Source organism: Aquila chrysaetos, chromosome 7 (genome assembly GCF_900496995.4).
Source record: "Aquila chrysaetos chrysaetos chromosome 7, bAquChr1.4, whole genome shotgun sequence".
NCBI classification, from domain to species: Eukaryota; Metazoa; Chordata; class Aves; order Accipitriformes; family Accipitridae; genus Aquila; species Aquila chrysaetos.
This window is the reverse complement of record NC_044010.1, coordinates 31831090-31851412: the sequence shown is the minus strand read 5'-3', so window position 1 is coordinate 31851412 and position 20323 is coordinate 31831090. Positions and strand designations below refer to the sequence as shown.

The following is a 20323-nucleotide window of genomic DNA, read 5'->3' as shown; positions in this document are numbered from 1 at the left end:
GCATTAAGGTTTTACGGTAACTTTTTAAGAACTGGGTGAGCATGCTGGGTTCACAGTTGTTGATCTTGTGAGCCAGCATGCCTCATGACACAAAGCTGTGCAAGAAGACTTCCTAGCTTAAATGTTTCAAGCAGGGACTAATTTATGCCAAGATCAGGGAAATTTGAAAAGTGCAATGCTGAGCATAGCACAGGCCACAGAAATGCATTACGGCACACAGAGGAGAACAAAAAACCAAAAGCCTGGGCCGCAGAGGAGTGGGAAAGAGGAAGTTGAAAAAGATACATAAAGAGGGAATTTTGACACAGTGATCTTAACTTTGCATGTGGAAGTGAAAATAAGGGTTATCGGTGACAAATGGGAGAGCACTGAAGTGAGAAACGCAGCCTCCTATAGAAGGAAAGGCTGTGAAATACCTGAGACAGGAGACCTCTCTCATATTATGGGAGGTAGCTACAGCTGGGGAATAAGCATCAGAGACAGATCAAATAAAGGAGCCACTGATCCTGTTTGGAAAGAACAAGTGTGATTAGGAACTAATAGAAATAAGACTGGGCTGTGACAAGTTTCAGACAATTATAACTGCATGGACATAAGCTAGAAAATGCTAACAGGAAGGAAAAATAGCGAGCTGCAACTCAGAGGACATGATGCAGGACTACTTCCTCTTAGAATGTGTAAAAGAGGAAATAAAAACTAGCTAGATTTTTTTTTCCTCTCTTTTCTTTCTCTTTGGTAGTAGTCCTGAGGTTGCTACTGTAGACTCGATTGGGGGAACAGCAACGGGATCTAAAAAAGCATAATAGGGGACCTAATTCAAGATCTTACTTTTTCCAGAGTAAACCAAGAGACACATCAGACATCCATTCGATTGTAGCAGGGTAAAATTGCTTTGAGAATTCAGTCCTGCTCAAGAAGATAAGATAAAATGAATTTTTTTGTCATTTAACCAGTGTGAACATTGTAGATACAAGTCAGAAAATTTAAGGGTAGAAATCTATGTAACTCTCAGCACATTGCATCAAAAACGCAGCGATCCTGTGTTCCTAAATATTTGTTTGGTAGATGCTGGCACCAAGGAGCTACAGCGCAAACATTTCAGACCAGGTGAAAGCTTTGTCTGAGCGATTGCAGATTTCATTAGTTCAGATCACAATTTCCATCCATCAGGTTGCGGGTGAGGTCTTAAGTCAATGATTTGCTTCCGTGCTTCTAAAGGAAAAAAAGAAATTGTTCAGTAAGTTGTGATTAAACATTCAGTTGAGGCCTGCTTTTCCATGGACTTACTCTGAATTTATGCTGGGACAGCTCTGTTTGGAGCGGTGGGAGGAAAAGATAGGGAACTGGTGCAGCTGCGGGGACTCTGACCCTCTGTGTCCATGAGATGATTGGCTCGGTTTTGTTTTCTCTTGAATTTTACATTTCTATCATTGTGCTGACACTACTGTAGCTTAAACATAATGCTACTGATGTACATCAGGCCAGAATCAGTTCCTGTTACTTGAATTTATTTATTGACAATTACAGAAGTATATTTTGGAAAGCTTATTTCATGTATTTTTCATGTCGGAGTACACATTATGCTGTATATTTCAGAGGTGCATCCATGTAAAAATTTTTCTGTAGCTCTGCAAACTAGGAATGGAAGCAATTCCTGTTGTCCCCAAACAGCTTCTTAGTCTACATAGATTTTTGCTGTTGCTGCTTTTTCCTATTTTATCATGTTACTTGTTGATCTTCTGTGCCCCAAATTAAATGCCACGTAAGGAAGCTAAGGCTTCTGCTCCTTGATTTCATAGGTGGTGGCCCTGGGAGACGTGCCCGATGGGACGCTGGTAACAGTGATGGCTGGGAACGATGAAAACTACTCTGCAGAACTCAGAAACGCCACAGCTGCCATGAAAAACCAAGTAGCAAGGTTCAACGACCTCCGATTCGTGGGTAGAAGTGGAAGAGGTATGTGTTTGTTCTCAACTACACTTTGGTCACGTTCACCAGTTATGTCAAGTTCTGGTTACGTGAAGGGAATTTGAAGACAACGTCTATCGAGTTTTCTGCAGCAGGGAATGATGCAAAAACTGGCATAGGCCGATGCCAAAGGCACAGGATTAGCTGTATGTTTTTCCTTGTTTTATCCTAGCCCGTCCTCCCTGTTACTTCAGTTTTTAAACAGTAAAATCTCATTTAAAAAGAAAATATCACATAGACAGCAAGTCACATTTTGACTCTGGAAGCTGCCCCATCAAATTTATAACAGCACAATATTACCCACATTTAAGTTTAAATAGCATATTTTCATTTTAAAATGAGAATTTTCAGCTTGTGTAAAGACTCATGACCGTCTTGGGGCTCCCAGGACTCTCGGCAAGAGTTGGTCCCTGTAACAGAGCGAGTCAACCTGAAATGACAAGTAATTCCTGCATAGATCTAAAAATTTTCCGGGTTCATCATGACCTGGTGAAGGCACAGGGCGCTTTTTCTGACCTTTCTTTCTCTGAAATAGATGTAGAACAATATGCAGTAGTCCTGTTATTATTGCAAAGTGGATAGAGTAGACCAGAACAGAAGAGATGAGCTTAATATCTGACTTGCTGTATCTCTGTGCTAACCAGTAATTACTAGTATGTAAATCAAAAGGCCTTATGAGTATAAATAACAAATAAGAGTCAAAGCTGACTTAGACTAGAACTATATAAAAATGTTGTTAGGAAGCTGCAAGTAGTACCTGACACGTGCGGCTCACGTCGCATGTGAGTGGGCAGGTGTGCAAAGCTTGATCCAAAAGCCCGTAAAATCAAAAGAAGGACCCTTCACAGCTTCACTCTTTGGCTCCAGTCCATAATCTTAAACCCCATAAATTCCAAGCAATCATGTTTACCTTTCTATTATAAGATTATTTTAAGCGCTCCTTTTGCATTACTACCCTTGTTGCTGTGAGTGGAGTCCCTTTGCGTGGGTCGGGGAGGTTCAGTAAAACCCACAGGAGAGAAGCCGGTGAACTGTTGCTCAGAAAAAGCTCGGAAAAAAGATCAGCCTCTCTCTTTTAAGGTCAAGAATGAAAAGCGGTGGCATCTTCCATGTGACTTCATGTGATATTTACTTAACTTATGTGGTTTTCTTCTGTTTCATTCGTATCCTTAAGTAAAATCGGAACGTAACATTACGGTGTTCCAAACACAGCAGTGTTATTTATAGGGACGATGCCGTGCTGTAACACTCACAAATCAAAATGATAGTGTCTTAAGTAGGTTTCTGTTTACTACCTTTTTGAACAATTTGTGCGATGGTGTCTCTCTGAACCAAATTGAGTACACGGGGCTCGCTGACCCCTCCTCACCATTTTCCCCTCCCCCTTTCCCCATGTGAGCATCCGAGCCATCTCCTGATGCGTGGTTGCATGCATGGTTCTTACGAACATGAACAGAGTTATGAGCATGCTTCGGGAGAGTTACAAAGCTGAGCCATTTCTGCTCGCTCGCTCGCTCACTCTCAAAATGTTTTATTCCAAATGGGAGATGGGTCAGGCTTCAGACCGAGGAAGTTACCCTGATTATACACAACAGCCTTTATTTGCCTTTGAAGTGAAATGCATCTGTAGATATTCTTCCAGTATAAATACAGTCAGCAATTGTGGAAGAACATGGCCCTGTTGAAACATACGTGCAAGCAGTAAATATGTTTTAAGAATAAAATACCAATCCAGTCCCTCTGTATCCTGCAGCATTTTTAGCTGAGGATACAGAGGGAGATGTCTTTTAAATCGTGTTGTTTGGGCTGTCTTCAAAATGCATTTGGTGGAAAACACCCGCAGCTGAGAACGTAGCTTCGTAATGCTAGCAAAGAATAATAATAGGGTAATGCAGAGAAAATTATATCCATTTACTGAAAACATGAGAGATGCTGTAATGTCTAAAAGTATCAGTCATTAAACATGTTCATTTGTTATATTAAAGGTACCACCTTTTCAGTAAATGGAATTTGCATTATGATTCAGAGATGACTGTTTAGAAGATTCAAATGAATAGCTGGCAAAGTGGCAGAGAAGCTAATAAAAACAAACCTGTAGTTCAGTTCCTGGCCATGGTAATGAAGCTAGAAATCATAACAGTGAAGTGTGTGAGTTTCAAGGTCAAAATCCAGCGGCTGAGAGAGAATAGTCCCTATTCATACAAAAAGCTTGGTGGGGAGCGTCGTTGAGCCCCTTACCCTGCCATAAGCAGTTGCTAGTGGCCAGTCACTCGTGCACAGACATAAACCTTGTATGTCGTATGATATTCGGGTGCTTGGGATCCTTTAAGCAATGGAGTGATTTGGGAACGCTGCATGCTATTAGTCAGTCTTCGAGGTTAAATCTCATCACCTCGATTGGCTGCCCATCTTTGGAGCAAGTGACTAATGTATGCTTTTGTTTACTTCTCGAACAGTGGATTGTTTTCCAAAGGTGGGGATTGTTTGCATTTGGTACAGGATTTCTGAGGTGCTGTTCTGTTGAATTTGTATAAAGCCTAAAGCATAAGGTAGCTGCTTCAAAGGGCATTGCTTCCTTTGATACTTCGCTAGAGGAAAATTAACCGAAACTTTGTTTGCTGTGTAATATTTGAGTTTGAATAAGTTCAGTTGCCACCAGTGATAATGCAATGCCAGGAGTATTATGTGAACAGTGATTGAAAGTTCACGTTGGTTACAGTCAGAGTGGACGCTCTTTGTGTACCTCGTGTGATTTAAAATCCCTGCCGGAGAATAAGGAACGGCTTCAACCGGTGACAGTTCCCTGTGCATTGGTTATCGCCCAGGTGTGACCATCCCCATTAAAAGCCTTGCCGAACCGATGGCAAGCCACCGCTCTCTCCCTTCTAAGAGAGCAGGAAATTGTCATTCTTGGCATTCTTAATAAATAGTTTAAATTTTCTTCTGTGGGCTTTAAATGAAATCTAGCAAGACAGTCTGATGGCTGTTTCAAATCTAAGATTATTGCCCACATTTTCATCTCAGTGAATAAGTGTCTCTGTGCTGACCGTGGGAGAGTAACAGCAATTCCCCCCATTTGGAGGTCTGATCCTGCCTGTTGGTCAGAGCCGATGTGCCAGCCAAACATTGGCCAAAGCTTAAAGAACTAAACTGTGTTTCCGCGTTCGTTTCGTATCTAACAGCAAGCGGTTGCCCCATGTTGCTCTGCCTGTGTCTGTCATTCAGAATTACAAAAAAAAAAAAAAAAGCACTTGATTTGCTTGACACCCAGAATGGGAGCTGAGAATATTACAGGTCGCCCAAAACATCGAGATGTTGTATAAAAGCAATTTGGCTCGCTTTCCTGAACAAAACAGATTTACATTGGAATTGGCTGGGCTCCAGAGTTACTATTCCTCACCCTAGTTTGAGAATGCTACTGGGAAAACCTGCCTGTCTGGCTTGTAAGCTCAAATAAGTAATTTCTGAAAGAAAAATGTAGTTTAAAACTTCAGCCAATCTCAGCCCCCCTTGCCTGATTACCTGGTTAAAAAAAAATTAATCTTTATTTTTCCCCCTCTCTTCATAAACACTTCAAACTTCAAAATGCTGCTACTGCGAAGTACCCTGTTTTCTTAATGCATAATGAACTGGTTTAGGTTACTATGATGAAATAAATCTGATGCAAAAAGCCTGACACCATAGAAGTTCATTGGATAAAATTAAAAATAAATAGTTATTTTGGAGAGGGAAAGCTTCGTGGCTCGGTAAGCATTACATATTTTCCTCATGGAATCATTAATCCCAGTAACTATCTTCTTTGTAGAACGTAACATTAAAAAAACCCCAACAAATAAACATGTTTTCCAGATGAAAATAATTATTAATAGGTTATCATAATAGTAGCTAATGGGGAAGTGTCTTGGCTTGCTGCATAAGATCTCAATCTAAAGCTGAGAGCTGGAGCTTCGTGATAGCTTTCCAGCAAGGCCTTTTTAAAAACTACATCTTGGAAAGGACTGAAAATTAAGCCTACGTATGTATTTCCTACTAGCTATCGGGATTAGAGTCACAAATAAGTTTTGCGGTAGTTTTCAATTTCCACAGAGCCAAAGAAGTACTCCTTTTTCACAGGTGTAGCTGGTAGGAGAACACAAGAGAGAGATATTACCAAGCATAATCAGAAATTTCTGCCATCGGAACTCTTCCTTCTGGGTATAATTTTGGGGAAGAAAAATCAGTTTAAGCTGGAATCTCAAAAACACTTCAAACCCAGAAATTACTGGCCTGGATTCTGAGTCCAATTACTTTTATTGGTCTTCTGAAGTCAGAATTCTGCTCCTTCTGTGCAGCTTCAGCTTGTGGTTGCATTATTTGAGCACTTTGTTAAAATTTGTTTTATTTTTTACTGAAACGCATTCAAAATTATAAAAGTATGTGCAAAACAGAGGAGGATGCTATTCAACAGGATTGTAAAATCAGTATTAAGCAGCCGGCTGGGTCCTGGTCCAAGCCATTGGAATGCTTCAGGGGATGCGGTATCAGATACTGGAGTAACAATGAGCCGCACTTGCCAGACTGGACAAAAATAGAAGAAATCCAACAGCAATCAAAACTGAAAAAAAAAAAGAGTCAATTGATAGAGTTTAAAAACAACCACTTATTTATACTTCGGATTGATAAGTATGAGGCACTAGCAGGATGCTATGGCCAGCGGGTGGGTGGTTTGGCCATAGAGAAATGGGCAGCAACTTTGAGACGTCCTGCAGCCCTGCCATCGCGTCGGGCACCACCAAGGCTGGCATGGCCTTTGGGGTGGGACAACTGGGCATCTGCAACGCTGCTTGCCCAGGGCTGCTGCTGCCGGTCCTGCCGTCCATGGGCAGCGGCTGAAGGAAGGGGCCACACCGCTGGTCCTCACCCTGGGTGTGTATTAGAGGGTCAGTGTTTGTCACAGGACTCTTCTCCCTCCAGTCTGGCCCGAATGGTGGTGTTTTCTCTAAAAGACAGAGGCCAGGAGCGGTAATTTTATTTTTAAGTGACTTAGGGTTGCTTAGTCGTGTCATTAATTTTAATCGAGATTTCTGTGTAAACCAAGTAGCCGTGGAAGAATTCAGCGTGCAGAGTCCCCGCACTGGTACAGAGGAGCTGATGCCTATTTCAAGCCAAATTTCCTGGGTTGACGTTAGATTGATCAGCAAACCCAGCCCTTTCAGGACGACGGCTGCCTCTGTGCGGGCCTTTGGCAGGGACGTAGTGGCAGGAGGAGGGGAGGGGAGAAGACTTTCTCATTACGCCAGTGCCGCCCAAGTCGTCTTCGGCACACACTCGCTACGTGCAGCCGGGTTTGCATGAATCGCTGATTGTGTAAGAAAGTATATGTATGATGCAGCTCTGCGCGGGGGTTTGACTCGGAAAACATCATGTGGTCCGTGAGGCTGAGCATGACTACGGCTGGCTTTGCCAGCTCCCAAACACTCTCTGCTGGGTTACTTAAAATTGCGTCTGGGCAAAAAAACTCTCGATCAGAAAGCGTCAACAGGAGAAAAATAATGGCAGAGCGATTTGGAGAACTTCCTGTCTCCGGGAGCATTACTGCTGTAAACAGTGGCCATGCCAAGTGCTGAACCACTGCCCTCAGTCCAATAACAATAAATCTATTTTTTGGTTCTGCAGAGCTCTGCTTGTACATTTTTGAAACTCGGGCTAATGATGAAGATGAGGCAGACGCTATCCTCTGAGCATTTTCTTTTTTTTTTTGCCGTGATAAAAGGAGTTGGGCTTACCAAGATACTGCTTAGGGAAAACAAAGTACCTCTCTAGATGAAAAGGTTACATAGTTTCAAGAGATCTGTTTGCCCTTCTTTTTTTTTTTCTTTGTTTTTATTTTGCTTTTTATTTTAGTGTGCCCTCCTTCAGAGGCTGCTTGAGTTCTGGTAAAGAAATACTTATTTTTGTGTGTACCTATATAGCTATATATGTATGTACCTGTATTACAACTCAAATAACAGCTACTATTTTGTCATCAAAATAAAATCATTCTGAGAGACAGATTAGGACCCTGGCTTCAGGGCTGGCTAGTGAACTTCAGCTAACTAGCCTATGGCATGCAGTTCTTCTCAGCTCACTCAGGATTAGCAGGAGTGAGGATGCTGCAAATCAGTGGCTTACAACTGCTGTCAGGAGAGTCTTTTCCAGCATAGTCATGTGCATAAACACTCATCAGTCTGAATCAGTCTCTGTTCCCTTCTAAAAAACCTTTAGCAGCACTAAAAAGATAGACACTCTTTTTCTATTACCTTAATGCCGTGTGACTCCCCACCTCTTTTGCTCCCATCCTACTTCTCCCCTGTTTTTCCCATCATATTATTTCAACACCGCTTTCTCAGCCTCTCCAAATCAACCTCATTCCCTTCATCTCTGTCCTGCATCAATCTCTGTCTCTTGTCCTCCTTCCTCTATTGATGCTCCTCCTGCCCGTCCCCTCTGAGAGCTGCTGCCTCTCAGCACAGGTTGGGATTCCTGTGTGAGCCTTTATCACAGGAGCAGGTTTTGGCCTCAAAGTGTGCTGCTAGGAACTATCCTAAAGTCCTTCCACCCTTTCCTACCATTCCCTCCGAGGACAGGGGAGCTACCTGCTGTGTGGCGCGGGGACAGAGCAGGCAGCGCGTGGGGCAGATGGAGGAAGTTCTAGAGACCGAGGCGAGGAGGAGGGAAGCAGCTGCTCCGAAGGCTTGGTGCCATAAGAGCTCTTCAGTGGGGCGGTGCTTGGAGCGGTGTGTATGCACATCAGTTCCCTGAAGTTTAGGGAGGAACTGAAGGAAACGCTTTGGCAAGGCCACAAAGTTTCCACAGGCTAGACTTTATGCACCACAACTCTAACAAAGCTGTGTCCGTATCTAAGGCCACAGAGGTTGCTCTACGTTGGAAAGTTGTCTCTGGTGGAACTTGGCAGGTTCCAAGTTCATAATGGCAGTGTTATCTCCCCCATCACTGACTGCATGGATATCCATCGAGTGACCCCAGACCTCTTCCAAGCTCTGAAATCAATGCACATTGCATTAGTGTAATGACAGCACGGAGGAGTCCTTCCTCTAAGAAAATGAACTCAAGAGTAAACAGTCCCAGTGCACACTCCCATGCTTAGCTAGCTACTGAAGAAGTGACTTGTCAGGTTGTCTTTTGGCGTTCACCTGCTTTAGGCCACTGCAGGCGGAAGTCCATCGCTTGCTAAAATGGTGCTGATGCTCCTTGCCTTTCATATTCAGAGCAACGCGTTGCTCTCCCAGTGAACCCACACCTTCCTTGTTCCCTGTACCTGGTGCCTCTGCCTGCAGCCATGCCGAGGGGCCATCATCTTCATCATTCCACAGGGCAAGGAACATGTTTGTTCCCAGCTCCTGCACCGTGCCAGAGCACTGAGGTATGTCAGCATCTGGCCAGACAGGTAGCCAGACTTGGGCTGGTCCCAAATGAAAGCCAATGCTGGAAAAAGGGAGAGAGACTGAGACAAAATCCACGTCTCAAAGGGCTATTTCTAGGTTCACAGGACAATGCACCATGAAATGAAGGTGCCTCAGAATAGGATCTGCCAAAAGCCACAACACCCGTTATACCAAGGTTTTCCCAGTCTGACGATCAGGCAAAGGATGAGAACAGGGCTTTGAGGGGTGAAGAAATCATGGGTTCAAATACAAAAGCAGTCCTTGGAGAAGAGAGTGGAACGAGGTCCTCCCCTCACGCCAAACTGCAGCTACCAGCCCCAAGAGCCATGTGTGCACCACCCTTCTGCCTGAAGGACCTCTTCTCCCAGAGGACCTCCAGCCGCTGGAGCCACCAGCGTTGAGGACTCTGCCACCCCACCACAGCCATCTGGCCACGGTGCCCTTCAGGGAGGTGCGAGGTGTACGTCTGAGGTGCATCCTACGAAGCAGGGACCTTCCCTGGGGAAATGCCGTAATGCTTAAAGAGGGGATAGGGGCCACCATGAGAGGCTGTCAGTGGGTGAGCCCTGAGCAGCAGCTCCCGAACCAAACCTCCCTGAGGACAAGGGGTAGAGGAGGGCTCAGGTTGTGGGTTGGGGCCAGCTGACCACGCTGAGATGCTCCTTCCCGGAGGCTGAGCTTGCAGCCTTGAGGGCACGGGGCTGTTTGGCAGGGGAAGCCCCCTCATATATCCACCGCGGCTGCTGCTAGGCACCACCTGGATGGGGGGGGTGGGAGGAGTGTGGGATGTAATTTTGGACTTAAGCATTTAAATCAAACCTGAATCCCACTTCAGGCAGCTAAATCCTCTTGTGAATCTGGGCCTTAACATTTTCATGTGTCTCTCATCGCCTATAAAGTGAGGGTGATAATTTCTACCTCAAAAAGCCTATTAATGGTTTGAAATTATAGCTGGTTAAGGACTATTATTAGGCTTAAGGATCCCAAGGCATTTTCTGTGAGAAGGTGGTAGCTTTGCATTTAAGCCATTTCATTTCGAACTGTCCTTTCCATCTGGTGTTCCTGTTGCTGTTTTTCCCTTTCTCTGAACCATTCAGCAGTGACACAGCAGTCTGCTGAATGATCGTTTCTTCGTTCTACCCTAGAGCCGGATGCACTTTGTGGAGGCTAAGTCATTTCTGAACACTTATTCACAAATAGCCCAAGCTCTGGTATAGAGAAGCACTTGATTTAAAACTAAAATGATATTGCCCTGAGAAAAAAAAATAAAAAATTCTTGATATGTAGTAGGTCACAGCTTGACAGCAGATGTTCAGGTTTTGGGGTAGCCCACTCACAGGAGCATCAGAGATTTCCATTGGAGTCATCTTTGGGGAAAAAATAATTCCACCCACTCAAAATCTGTGTTCAAACATTAGTGACATGTACGTTTGTATAAATTGCATATATACTTTTCAAGTCTTTAAAATATTTTAACAGTAAGGATTGCATTTTAAGACTCAAACTGTAATCTTCTTGTGCTGCCACTCTGCTGCAGAGGCTGGGCACCCCATAGCATCTCATTCTTCCTGTGCTGTAATTATTGTCTCCACCCAAGTTCATAAGAGTTTTATAGTGGTTACTGCAGCAACTCTACTTATAGTTAGAGGCTGCTTGGCTTTTCCATTAAAAGGTCTTCCCCCCATCCAGGTCTTTTAATGCTTTAATCCACTTTGCAAACTTGATCTGCAGGCTTTCAGTCTAAGAAGGCATCCCACCCAAAAAATTCAGTTAAAACAGGTCACTTGGGTTGTCTTTCAGAACAGAATGGAAAAACACTTTTTTTTTTTATGTTGTCAAATATTTTTGCAACTCTGGTGCACACGCTCACACACACATATGAATATACCACCTCCATCACAAAGCCTAAAAGCTGGTATTTACATAGGACTTAGACCTAGGGATGCTAAAGTACAAATAATGCTCCTGCCAGCCAAATTCCTACCACAGCTTGAAATAGTCTCTCTTCTGAACTTAGGCAACATCACAATATAGGGGGATTCCTGGTGGTTTTGTGTGTTTGTGGATTGTTGACGTTGGCATAGAAAAGTGACTAATGTCTATGTTAACTACTGGGTGTCACCCTAAGCTGACTATTGTAGGACACCCTGTCTTCAGAGACCTGCTTCTTGCCACCTCGGTCCCAAATCTCTTGACCCTATGCCTCTTCTCCTCAGTTAGTTCATTTATGTCCTTTCCCATAAGGTCAGAGTTATTCTCCTACCTGTCCCCTGCTGCAGCTCCCTTCCTGATATATGGCCGTGACCATTAATACCCACACCTGGTATCTCCTGCTACTCAACTGCCACAGGTTTTTTTGCTCTAAACAGAATAAGTTGTGCTTTTGTGGCATGTCTGCTGAAGCACATTCACAGGAAAAATAACATGAAAGTAGTAGAAGTAGTAACCTGAGGGAAGGAACCCGAAGAAATCCAATTGAGACTGATGCCTTGCGTCTAACGTTTTCGACATGAACATTTCAAATGAGTGCATTTCAAATCCAAGTTTCTTAAGCACAGAAGGGCCATCGGGTGCCTCGCAGGCAAAGAGTGGAGCAGCCGCGGCAGCGGCGGCTGCACTTTTACACACATTGTCAGGCTGTCAGGGAAGGGATTAGCACAGAGGCCCCTGCAAGGCTGGAGGAGGCGGTGGATGGTATCATCATGACAGCACATGGGACTGGGAAGTGAAACCGCTCATCAGCGCAGAAGTGAAACTGGCTGCGCACAAACTCTTGTCAAATTAAAATGTAAACATCTGGCCAAAAAAAGAGAGAAAAACTGTGGCTGTTTTAGTGAGCTGAGTCCCACCCTTGCAACACTTGAAAATCTGAGCGATCCTTGTTTGTGCAGTGGAGAATCGCTCTTCCGGGGGTGTCAGATCAAATACTAAAGGTGTTAGTTGCTACAATAATGGATAAAAAGCAGCGTTCAGCCAAAGATGTGATTTTTGAGTTGATGGTGACACGTTTCTGGGATGCGACATGTTAGCATTTTTTTGTTTATGCCAGCAGGAAAATGTCCTTTTTCCTGAGGAAAGGGATTTGAGTATTGGTACCACTGTAGCACAGCAAAGCAGGGGAAAACGACTTTAGGACCTGCTACCTGCATGGACATTCTCCAGTGCAAAGAGAAACGTGTATTGTAGGGGACAGGTCTTGTAGCATGCCTGGTACACTTGATGACAAGGGGCATGCACAAAACACTGCTGTGCATCACCAATATGTGTCTGCTGGAATAGCTGCTGAGGGCCTGAGAGAGCTGTGTTTTAACAGCTGTAAGTTACACCAAGTATAGAACCAGCATCTGCATCTGTTTACTTAAATATTTCATGTCCACAGCTTGCAGACTTTGGGTTATATTTTTGACTTATGAAATAAGAAGATTGTCAGGGACAATTTCCAGAAGAGTGTCAGGGACTATCCTTATCACCCAGATAATGGGCTTAAGGTAAAAATTAATTTTAGTGCCTGCTTAGGTTGACAGCGTCTCTATTAATGTTACTTGATTTCAGTTATGTAATTATGGTTGCTTAATACAGTTCCTGTGTTGCCTTAGGTTAAATGTACATACGCTTCACCAAAATAACGCCTTGAAACAATTCCACCCCAGACACAACCTTCTTCTAGCCTTCTTGCTCCTGGAATCCCCAGAGCCGCAGCAGGAGAGGCAGGTGGCTCTGCTGCTCTCCACCACAGCATTTGACTTGTTAGCCAGAAAAAAGCTTGGAGAATGGGCAGGAAGGAAAAGAGAGTGAGGTGCACGTCTTGGTTAAGCACTCGGTGGTGCTTCAGGGAGCTGGGAAGGAAAGGGATGGGGAGAAGCCAGCGCCAGCCACGCTCCCGCAGCAGCGAGTTGCTTTTCCACAACTTATTGCAAAGCAAATTCAATAGTTCATAGCTGGGTCCAAGTTTGCAGCAAGGCCATTTTTGGCCATTTGCATGGCAACTTGGACCCATATAAATCCAGAACAAAACACCTATTGATTTAACACGATGGCGATTTCATTCTGGGTAAGTAGATACTATGTAAACACAGATATAAGAACTTCCTGGAGTGAGACACTCAACAGAAATGTTCAAAAGTATACCTTTATGCTGACCCAGGCCGATTTGGCAGGAGACAAGTGGGTGTATTTCCCAAATCTCCAACTTGACACACACTTACACCCGCAAAACATCCATATAAATACACAAACAGATCCGTTGCCCATGCAATTGATTTGCATGGGCAGTTCTTGCATTTCGTTGGGCAATCACCCCGATTTGCTGACATCTCCCCATGTTCGCATTTATCTGTTTGGACCGTTGGTCTGTGGCAGTCAGACTTTGTAAACCGTTTACAGCGTGGTAGCAGATGAGGTGAATAACAGTTTTTTCTTGTATTTAAATTCAGTGGTAGTGTGGTGCTGATGATAAACAAATTATGTTATTTTTTTGATGCTGCTTACTTCAGCTGCAGCTTTTTTCTGATGAAATAACCACTGGACCAAACATAACAGGCAAAATTATATTCTGACTGTGTGAAACTGTCACCAGAGGCAGGAGAAAAGAGTCACCATCTGAGCACAGAATTTGGACTTGTGCAGGTTTTTTGCAATTGGACATGCAACTTGAACACCTACAAAAATATTTCACTTGTTTGATAAGCAGCAGTTAACTAATGAAGGGTCATATTATGTTGGCCCTTCTCATCCTATGGATTACATTTGGAGTACTCAGGGGCTTAAGTGATAAGAATGGCAAAATTTGGTCCCAGTGTCTAGTAGTCAACATTTGAGAATGAATACGCGAGTGTGTGTGTGTGTATTACATGCTGCCCAGAGATACAGTCAGATATGTTATTAAAACGCAGTAGACATCTTCACTTTGGCAGATAACCAGGAAGATGTTGTGAGAAATTGTAAAGGTGTATAAAATTGATCATTTAGCGTGGTTTAATAAAAGTAAGTACATAAGCACTAAAAAGTAGAAGCTGGATAAAAAAAAAAAGTATCACAATCTTTCTTGCTAGAACCTGGAAGTCTCCCACTAATATAATGGAAATGTTTGTAATATAATTTGTATTGAATTTGTGTATTACATTTCATATTTTTCCATCTATACCTTTTGTCCTTGTCAGCACAACCATTCTTGACTCCTTTCCCTTTTTTCTTCTTTTTATCTAATAATTTACTGTAACAATTAAAAAAAAACCCACAAAACTGTAATGACACATCTGTGATCATTAGAATAAATCCCAAAAGCAAAAGATAGTAATTGTAACCACATCATCTATTGGCCTCCCTTTCCTCCTCCTCCACCACAGGCAAACTTCTGAGGCTTTAACTCCATTTTTTTCTGTCCTTATTTGGATGAACCTTCAATGGAATCAACAGCTCTTTTTGCCTGAGAAAGAGGTGGATTAAAATGAAGTGATAGGTTCAAGATGTGGCCTCTCTTCCCTGTGTCTGTTCTCATTCCCCTCTGCATCTGCCCATGCAGCCACTTGTATTTTAAGTCTGCCTTCCCACCTCCAGACCCATCTGGTCATGACACTGCTCAGAGATGACTAAAGCAGCACACAGGAGCTTCATGTGACCATGTTGTCACTTGGGATTCATTTTTTCCCCCTTGGTTCCTCTCAAACATTCCCAGGGGCTGTAGCTTACAAGCCTATTGCTCCCTCTAGAGCCCTTCAGTGCTGTTCTGGGGGACCACTTAAATAATCTCTCATCATGCTAGATGTGAGCTCACTGCTCGTTTTGCTTCCAGCCTCTGTCAGGTGGGATGCAGACTTCAAGTTCCTGTATTGCAGTGTAGAGCACGGGCACACCACCTTCACATGCTTGGGTCTCGGAGGCTGATCTTCACCTTTTGCTGGTCCAGGAACACTATTGCTGAGCAGGTGCTGGTGGACAATATTAAGCTTTGTGCTTCTTCTTAACTTCTTGCAGCTTTGCACAGCATCAGGGGTTCTCACAAGCAATCCTATAAAGTCATGAGCTGGGGACAACCGGTTTAATCCATCTGACTTTGGCTGTCAAATCAACAGTGACTCTTGAGGGCACTTTTGGTAGTACAGTCTCTAGCAAACCCATCAACAGAGCCTCTAGGTATAATTTCAAAAGTCTGTATTGTATTTTGGCCAGAAATGCTACTGCTTTCCATTATTTTTTGTAGAAGGGTTCTGGCCTTAATGCTCTTGCAAAAACAATCATTACCAAGCAATTTTTTCTACCCTAGTTGTGAGGGGAGACTTGATGGAAGCAGTGACTCTTGTGCTCTTACACACATGAGGGTATGCCTGGTGTCTGTAGGAAGGGTTTCCAAAGGCAGAGCCCTGTCTCGCATCTGGAGAATTTAATCCTTGTGCTCATGAGGTGCTATGTGCCTAATATTAGGAACTGCCAGGGATAGTTACAGAGAGAGCAACAGTCTCTGAAGTTACTCTTGCACCCCAGAGAGGCACAGCTTGACATTGACGCCACCCTTCAGCCCTTCCACCGTGATGGCACAGTAGCAATTGGCTTCAGTATACTGAGGCATGCATCATAGACCTGAGCTACTTTGAGTATGATTTTCTGTAGTTTTATGGAACTGTTTAACCCAGAGGGTCTCAGATTTTGATTTTAGCTAATGAAGGGCTACGTGCCATCTTGCTGTGACTGCTAGGACATCATCAAATTGTCATCATGACTATTGGAGGCATCCAAACCAATGTTTCAGAATGCCTTCTTTGGGTGTTTGGCCCCTCTTTACTGTCACTAGAGAGGTCGGTCCATCACTTAAGCTGTCTAAGTCAGTTTTGGTGGCACCCACCCATTTCTAAGTTGAGCAGAGACACTAAGTGCTCAGTGTAGGTCTTCTACCAATAGTTAGGAGGTCCACTTAGGCATCAGAAGTCGTGGCATCTAGTACAGGCTCTGGTGCTAAGGAGTCTGAACACAGCCTCCACTGACTAATCTAGTATTATTTCTACCAGTTTAGTCTGCTGCATGTTGTATATGTATGTGTGTGTGTGTGCGTGCGCTTGTGTGTAAGTGTATTATGCAAGTGTATGTTGAAAATAAAAATCTGTATCATAATACATAAAAGCAAGGAGGAGACATTTATAGTCCTGCTGTCATCCCAAAACAGGAATATTCATAAAACACAGATTTCACTAACAATACCTCCAATCTAAATCTACCTTTGTCAACCAAACACATAAATGATGAATAATGTAGATGCTATGAATAAAAGTGATAAAACCACTTAATAAAGCTAAATGTAAATGACACAGAATAACCAGAGAAAAAACACAGACAGAATTACTGGTAAGCAGCAATGAGTGACACGTAGGTTTATGGTTATATAGTCCTGTGGTTAACCAGTATGTGGTTAATGAATAGTCTTCTGTCAACAAGAAGTAAGCTAAGTATCTTCCTGCTTTTGGCAACTTGTGTCACAACCTTATACAGGCTCTGAGATCTCTTCTGTTCTGTAGAAAATCTTGAAAGTAACTTCACGTCCCTCTTCTTCTTTATTCTGGTCTTGTAGACTGATAATGTGGCCACATTTTACTCCATTTCACTATTGGTTTTTTTTTTTCCTGCATTTCTTTTCCATCTGGAAAATCCACAAGACCCTTCTAAAGAAACACATTGACTATGTATTCTAGCAGAACAGCAGGAGCACCTTACCTAAGGCATCAACAGCTGTCAAAAAAAAACCCCAACAAATGGGAAGCAAGATGGAAATACTGCAGATTAGTAAGGAGAATAAAGTACATTTTCAAAGTCTCTTTCAGTCTTAGTGATCTAGGTGGTGTATATAATGATAAAGGGAAACTGTTTTTGGAAAGAAGGAAGATCTACAGGTGCCCCTAATATTTGTAAAGTCTAATGCTATGGGTGATAAAGTTTTTTGGAAGGAAGTTTATTGAACTTCATTACTGGTGCCTCATAGAAAGATCTGTTGTGCTGGCAGAGAAAAAGTAACACAGCTGTAAAGCTTTATCATGTAATTTGGTATGTAAAGAATGTCAAGAACACAGCCATCCTTGGTCTGGGTAGATGTAGGACCCAAGAGTTGAGGGCCAAAGGCCCCAAGACAGGGATCTGAAATGACTTTTGCTTCTGTTGCAATTCTTTCAATCTCAGGCACTGCTTTCTAGCAAGGATGTGGAGGTGGGAAGGCACTGGCCTGGGATTTGCGAGGCTTGCATTTCAGCTTCTGTTTTGTCAGGGCTGTGATTCAGGATTATAGTTGGATTTAGTTGCAGCAGCCAAAGTGGTTAGCATCGCTGGCCACAGGCTTCCTGTGAGATCGTGGCCAAGACACTTTATCTCCCCACAGTTCCTCATCTGTAGAGTGGGGAGAATACCTCCCTAATTCACAGAGATGTGATGAGGACAGTTTCCAGTAACAGCTATGTGTGTGTGCTCACCATGATGTTGATGCAGACCATTAGCACCAAAGTAGGAACTGCATTAAGAGAAGTATTGAATTGCAAGTGAATGTGCATAGGGAGGGGGGGAATATTGCTGTTAGAGGCAGGCATTTGTATTTACATTTGTATTTAAATTTATATTTATTTATATAGAGAAACGAAGCAAACAATTAAAATGGGAAGTCGTAGAAGGGAAGAAACTCAGCACTCGGGGGCTGAAGCCAAGTGGTAAAATGAAGCAGGCAGATCTGTATGGGAAAGCTCACACAGCATGTGCCCAGAGGAGGAGAACCTCAATTTTCTTACAACAGTTCCTGGTTATCTAACTTGGGGTGATGTCCCTTGATGTCTCTTACTGATAATGAAGACTCCTGTCAGTATCTGAGTCCTCCGTGATGCTGAGATAACTATGCTAAACCTGCTGACAGGCAATGTTTTTATTGTTGTCCAGGCCAAAGCCATAATGAATGCATATATGAGGTCTTATCAAAGATGCAGAACGTTACTTTTGTTGTTTAAAAAATGCCTGAAGTAAATGCTGGCATTGGCCAAAAGCAAATCTAGGGGTAGAAGGATCTGAAGGCATTGCAGTCACAAGGGGATACGAAACCCTCCCCAGCAGCCATCAAAACGAGTACTTTTCCCAACTTAGAGCCGTGGCATGCACATAACAATTTTGAAAAGACCTTCACAGTTTTCTTACTGAATAATAGAGAAACTAAGCATAATGCTCTGCTATGTCTTCATAAAATGTTTTAATTCTCTGTGGACAAGCTGTAGGGATTTTTTTATTTTTTCCGTTCCCTTGTTTCTTGGCATTGCAGCAGCAGATTATTTTTAAAGGGTTCTGGTTTGCAATATGGAATTGATCTAATGCTAGCCTCAACCACAAAACGTGGGATTTTACGATCTGCCTAGGGGATCTGAGCACCCAGTTCTCTTTAATTTTAACAAGCACTGTTGATCAGATTCCCGTGGCAGTTTTGGAAGAGTCAGCCACAATTTCTAAGCCTCTCTGAACTAACACCCTTTAAAAAGTACAGATAATGTACTAGCAGTCATGTAGATCAGATAAACTGTAACTGTTAGGGGTAACCTCCTTTTTTTACAAACAAAGTGTAGATCATTTAAATATAAATTAATTTTTTTTCAGAAAGCTTTGAGCAGTTGCCACAGAGGGAATGCATCCAGCACCAGGCAGTTGTGAGGTTATACACCCCGCTCTCTGGGCACATATCTATCTTCAGATACGGACAGCTAAAGTGTTTTAGTGCCATTTGGTGTGTTCGAGTGCTATCTGAAATGAGGAGTACACCTTTTCTCAACATGTATGCTCAGTAACATTTTTTTTCCTGTTGCAGGGAAAAGCTTCACACTGACTATCACGGTCTTCACAAATCCGCCACAAGTAGCCACATACCACAGAGCCATCAAGATAACAGTGGACGGACCTCGTGAACCCAGAAGTAAGTGAGCTAATGACAGCATTTGAAGAAGGCCAAGTTGGTGGTTTAGTATAGGGGTTCATCACCAGCCTCATGAAACGCAGCAATGTCCAATGCATGTGGAGCAGTGGGTATGTTTTAAGCCAAGGCTGTTCTACGAATGGTTTTAATTATGCCTTCCCGAAGCCTTATTTCTCATGGGTGTCCAGCTGATCTAGAATATGACTTGCATTGCATTTCTAAAGTATCTACCCAGGGATGACTTGGATCATACCCAAAAGCTGACAGAAGGGATGCTGGTAAAAGGTGGGCAGAGTATACCTTACGCATCATTTCTTGCTAGTCTTGCCTTTCAGATGTTAAGAGGATTTTAAAGCATTGGAAACCAATATGTCATTGATCTAACTTTTCAAGCTCAGCCACCCTGCAAAAATAAATAAATGCCTGAGAGATGACACCTGGTTGCTGCCTTGTGGAGTTCACTGGACCTCATGCTGTGGTATAGCTTAGGAGCACCCATTTTCACAGACAGCCAATCTTTCCTCTTTTTTTTTCCTTCCTTTTTTTAAGAATTAAGTACACGGAGGAGATGAATGGTTTGATATCTCCAGGGGAATACCTGCACCTTTCACATAGGCGGTTGTTTTGTTCGGGTGGTGAGGGCAGGCTGTTTTGTCTGCGGGGTGAAGTGAAGTGAGGGTGGAGCAGATCTGCAGGTATAGATGCTTCTGCAGCACATGCACTGCCTGTTACCAGAGGCAATTGTTAACCTCAGTCACTAGCCCAAATGGGGCATTTTCATGTTTTTATCAAAATGCCCTGATGGAAATTGAGGTTTGTGGTTAGTTTCTTGCACTCCTTCCGCATGCTTGGCAGAAGTTCTGGCTGCTGTTTAAGTGGAATCGTCCTGGGAGAAGAGAGCAGCAGGATTCAAACACCCACTAGAGAATGAGACTCGCAGCTCGGGGTTGCTTAACTGGCGGGGAGAAAAGAAAGGTTTGAAACTTCAACTAAAGTAGCTTAGAAAACTCACGTC

The 20323-nt window shown here is 43.2% G+C and overlaps 1 protein-coding gene across 5 annotated transcripts in view; it reads left to right on the top strand.

Annotated features, from left to right (window-relative positions):
- RUNX1 (RUNX family transcription factor 1) overlaps positions 1-20323 on the top strand; it is a 174965-nt gene that overhangs the window by 101547 nt on the left and 53095 nt on the right. For all 5 annotated transcript variants that reach the window (XM_030020432.2, XM_030020429.2, XM_041124768.1 and 2 more), the window contains 2 exons: positions 1800-1956; positions 19204-19308. In XM_030020432.2, coding sequence (XP_029876292.1) covers positions 1800-1956; positions 19204-19308 — 262 coding nt within the window. The remainder of the gene's footprint in view (positions 1-1799; positions 1957-19203; positions 19309-20323) is intronic.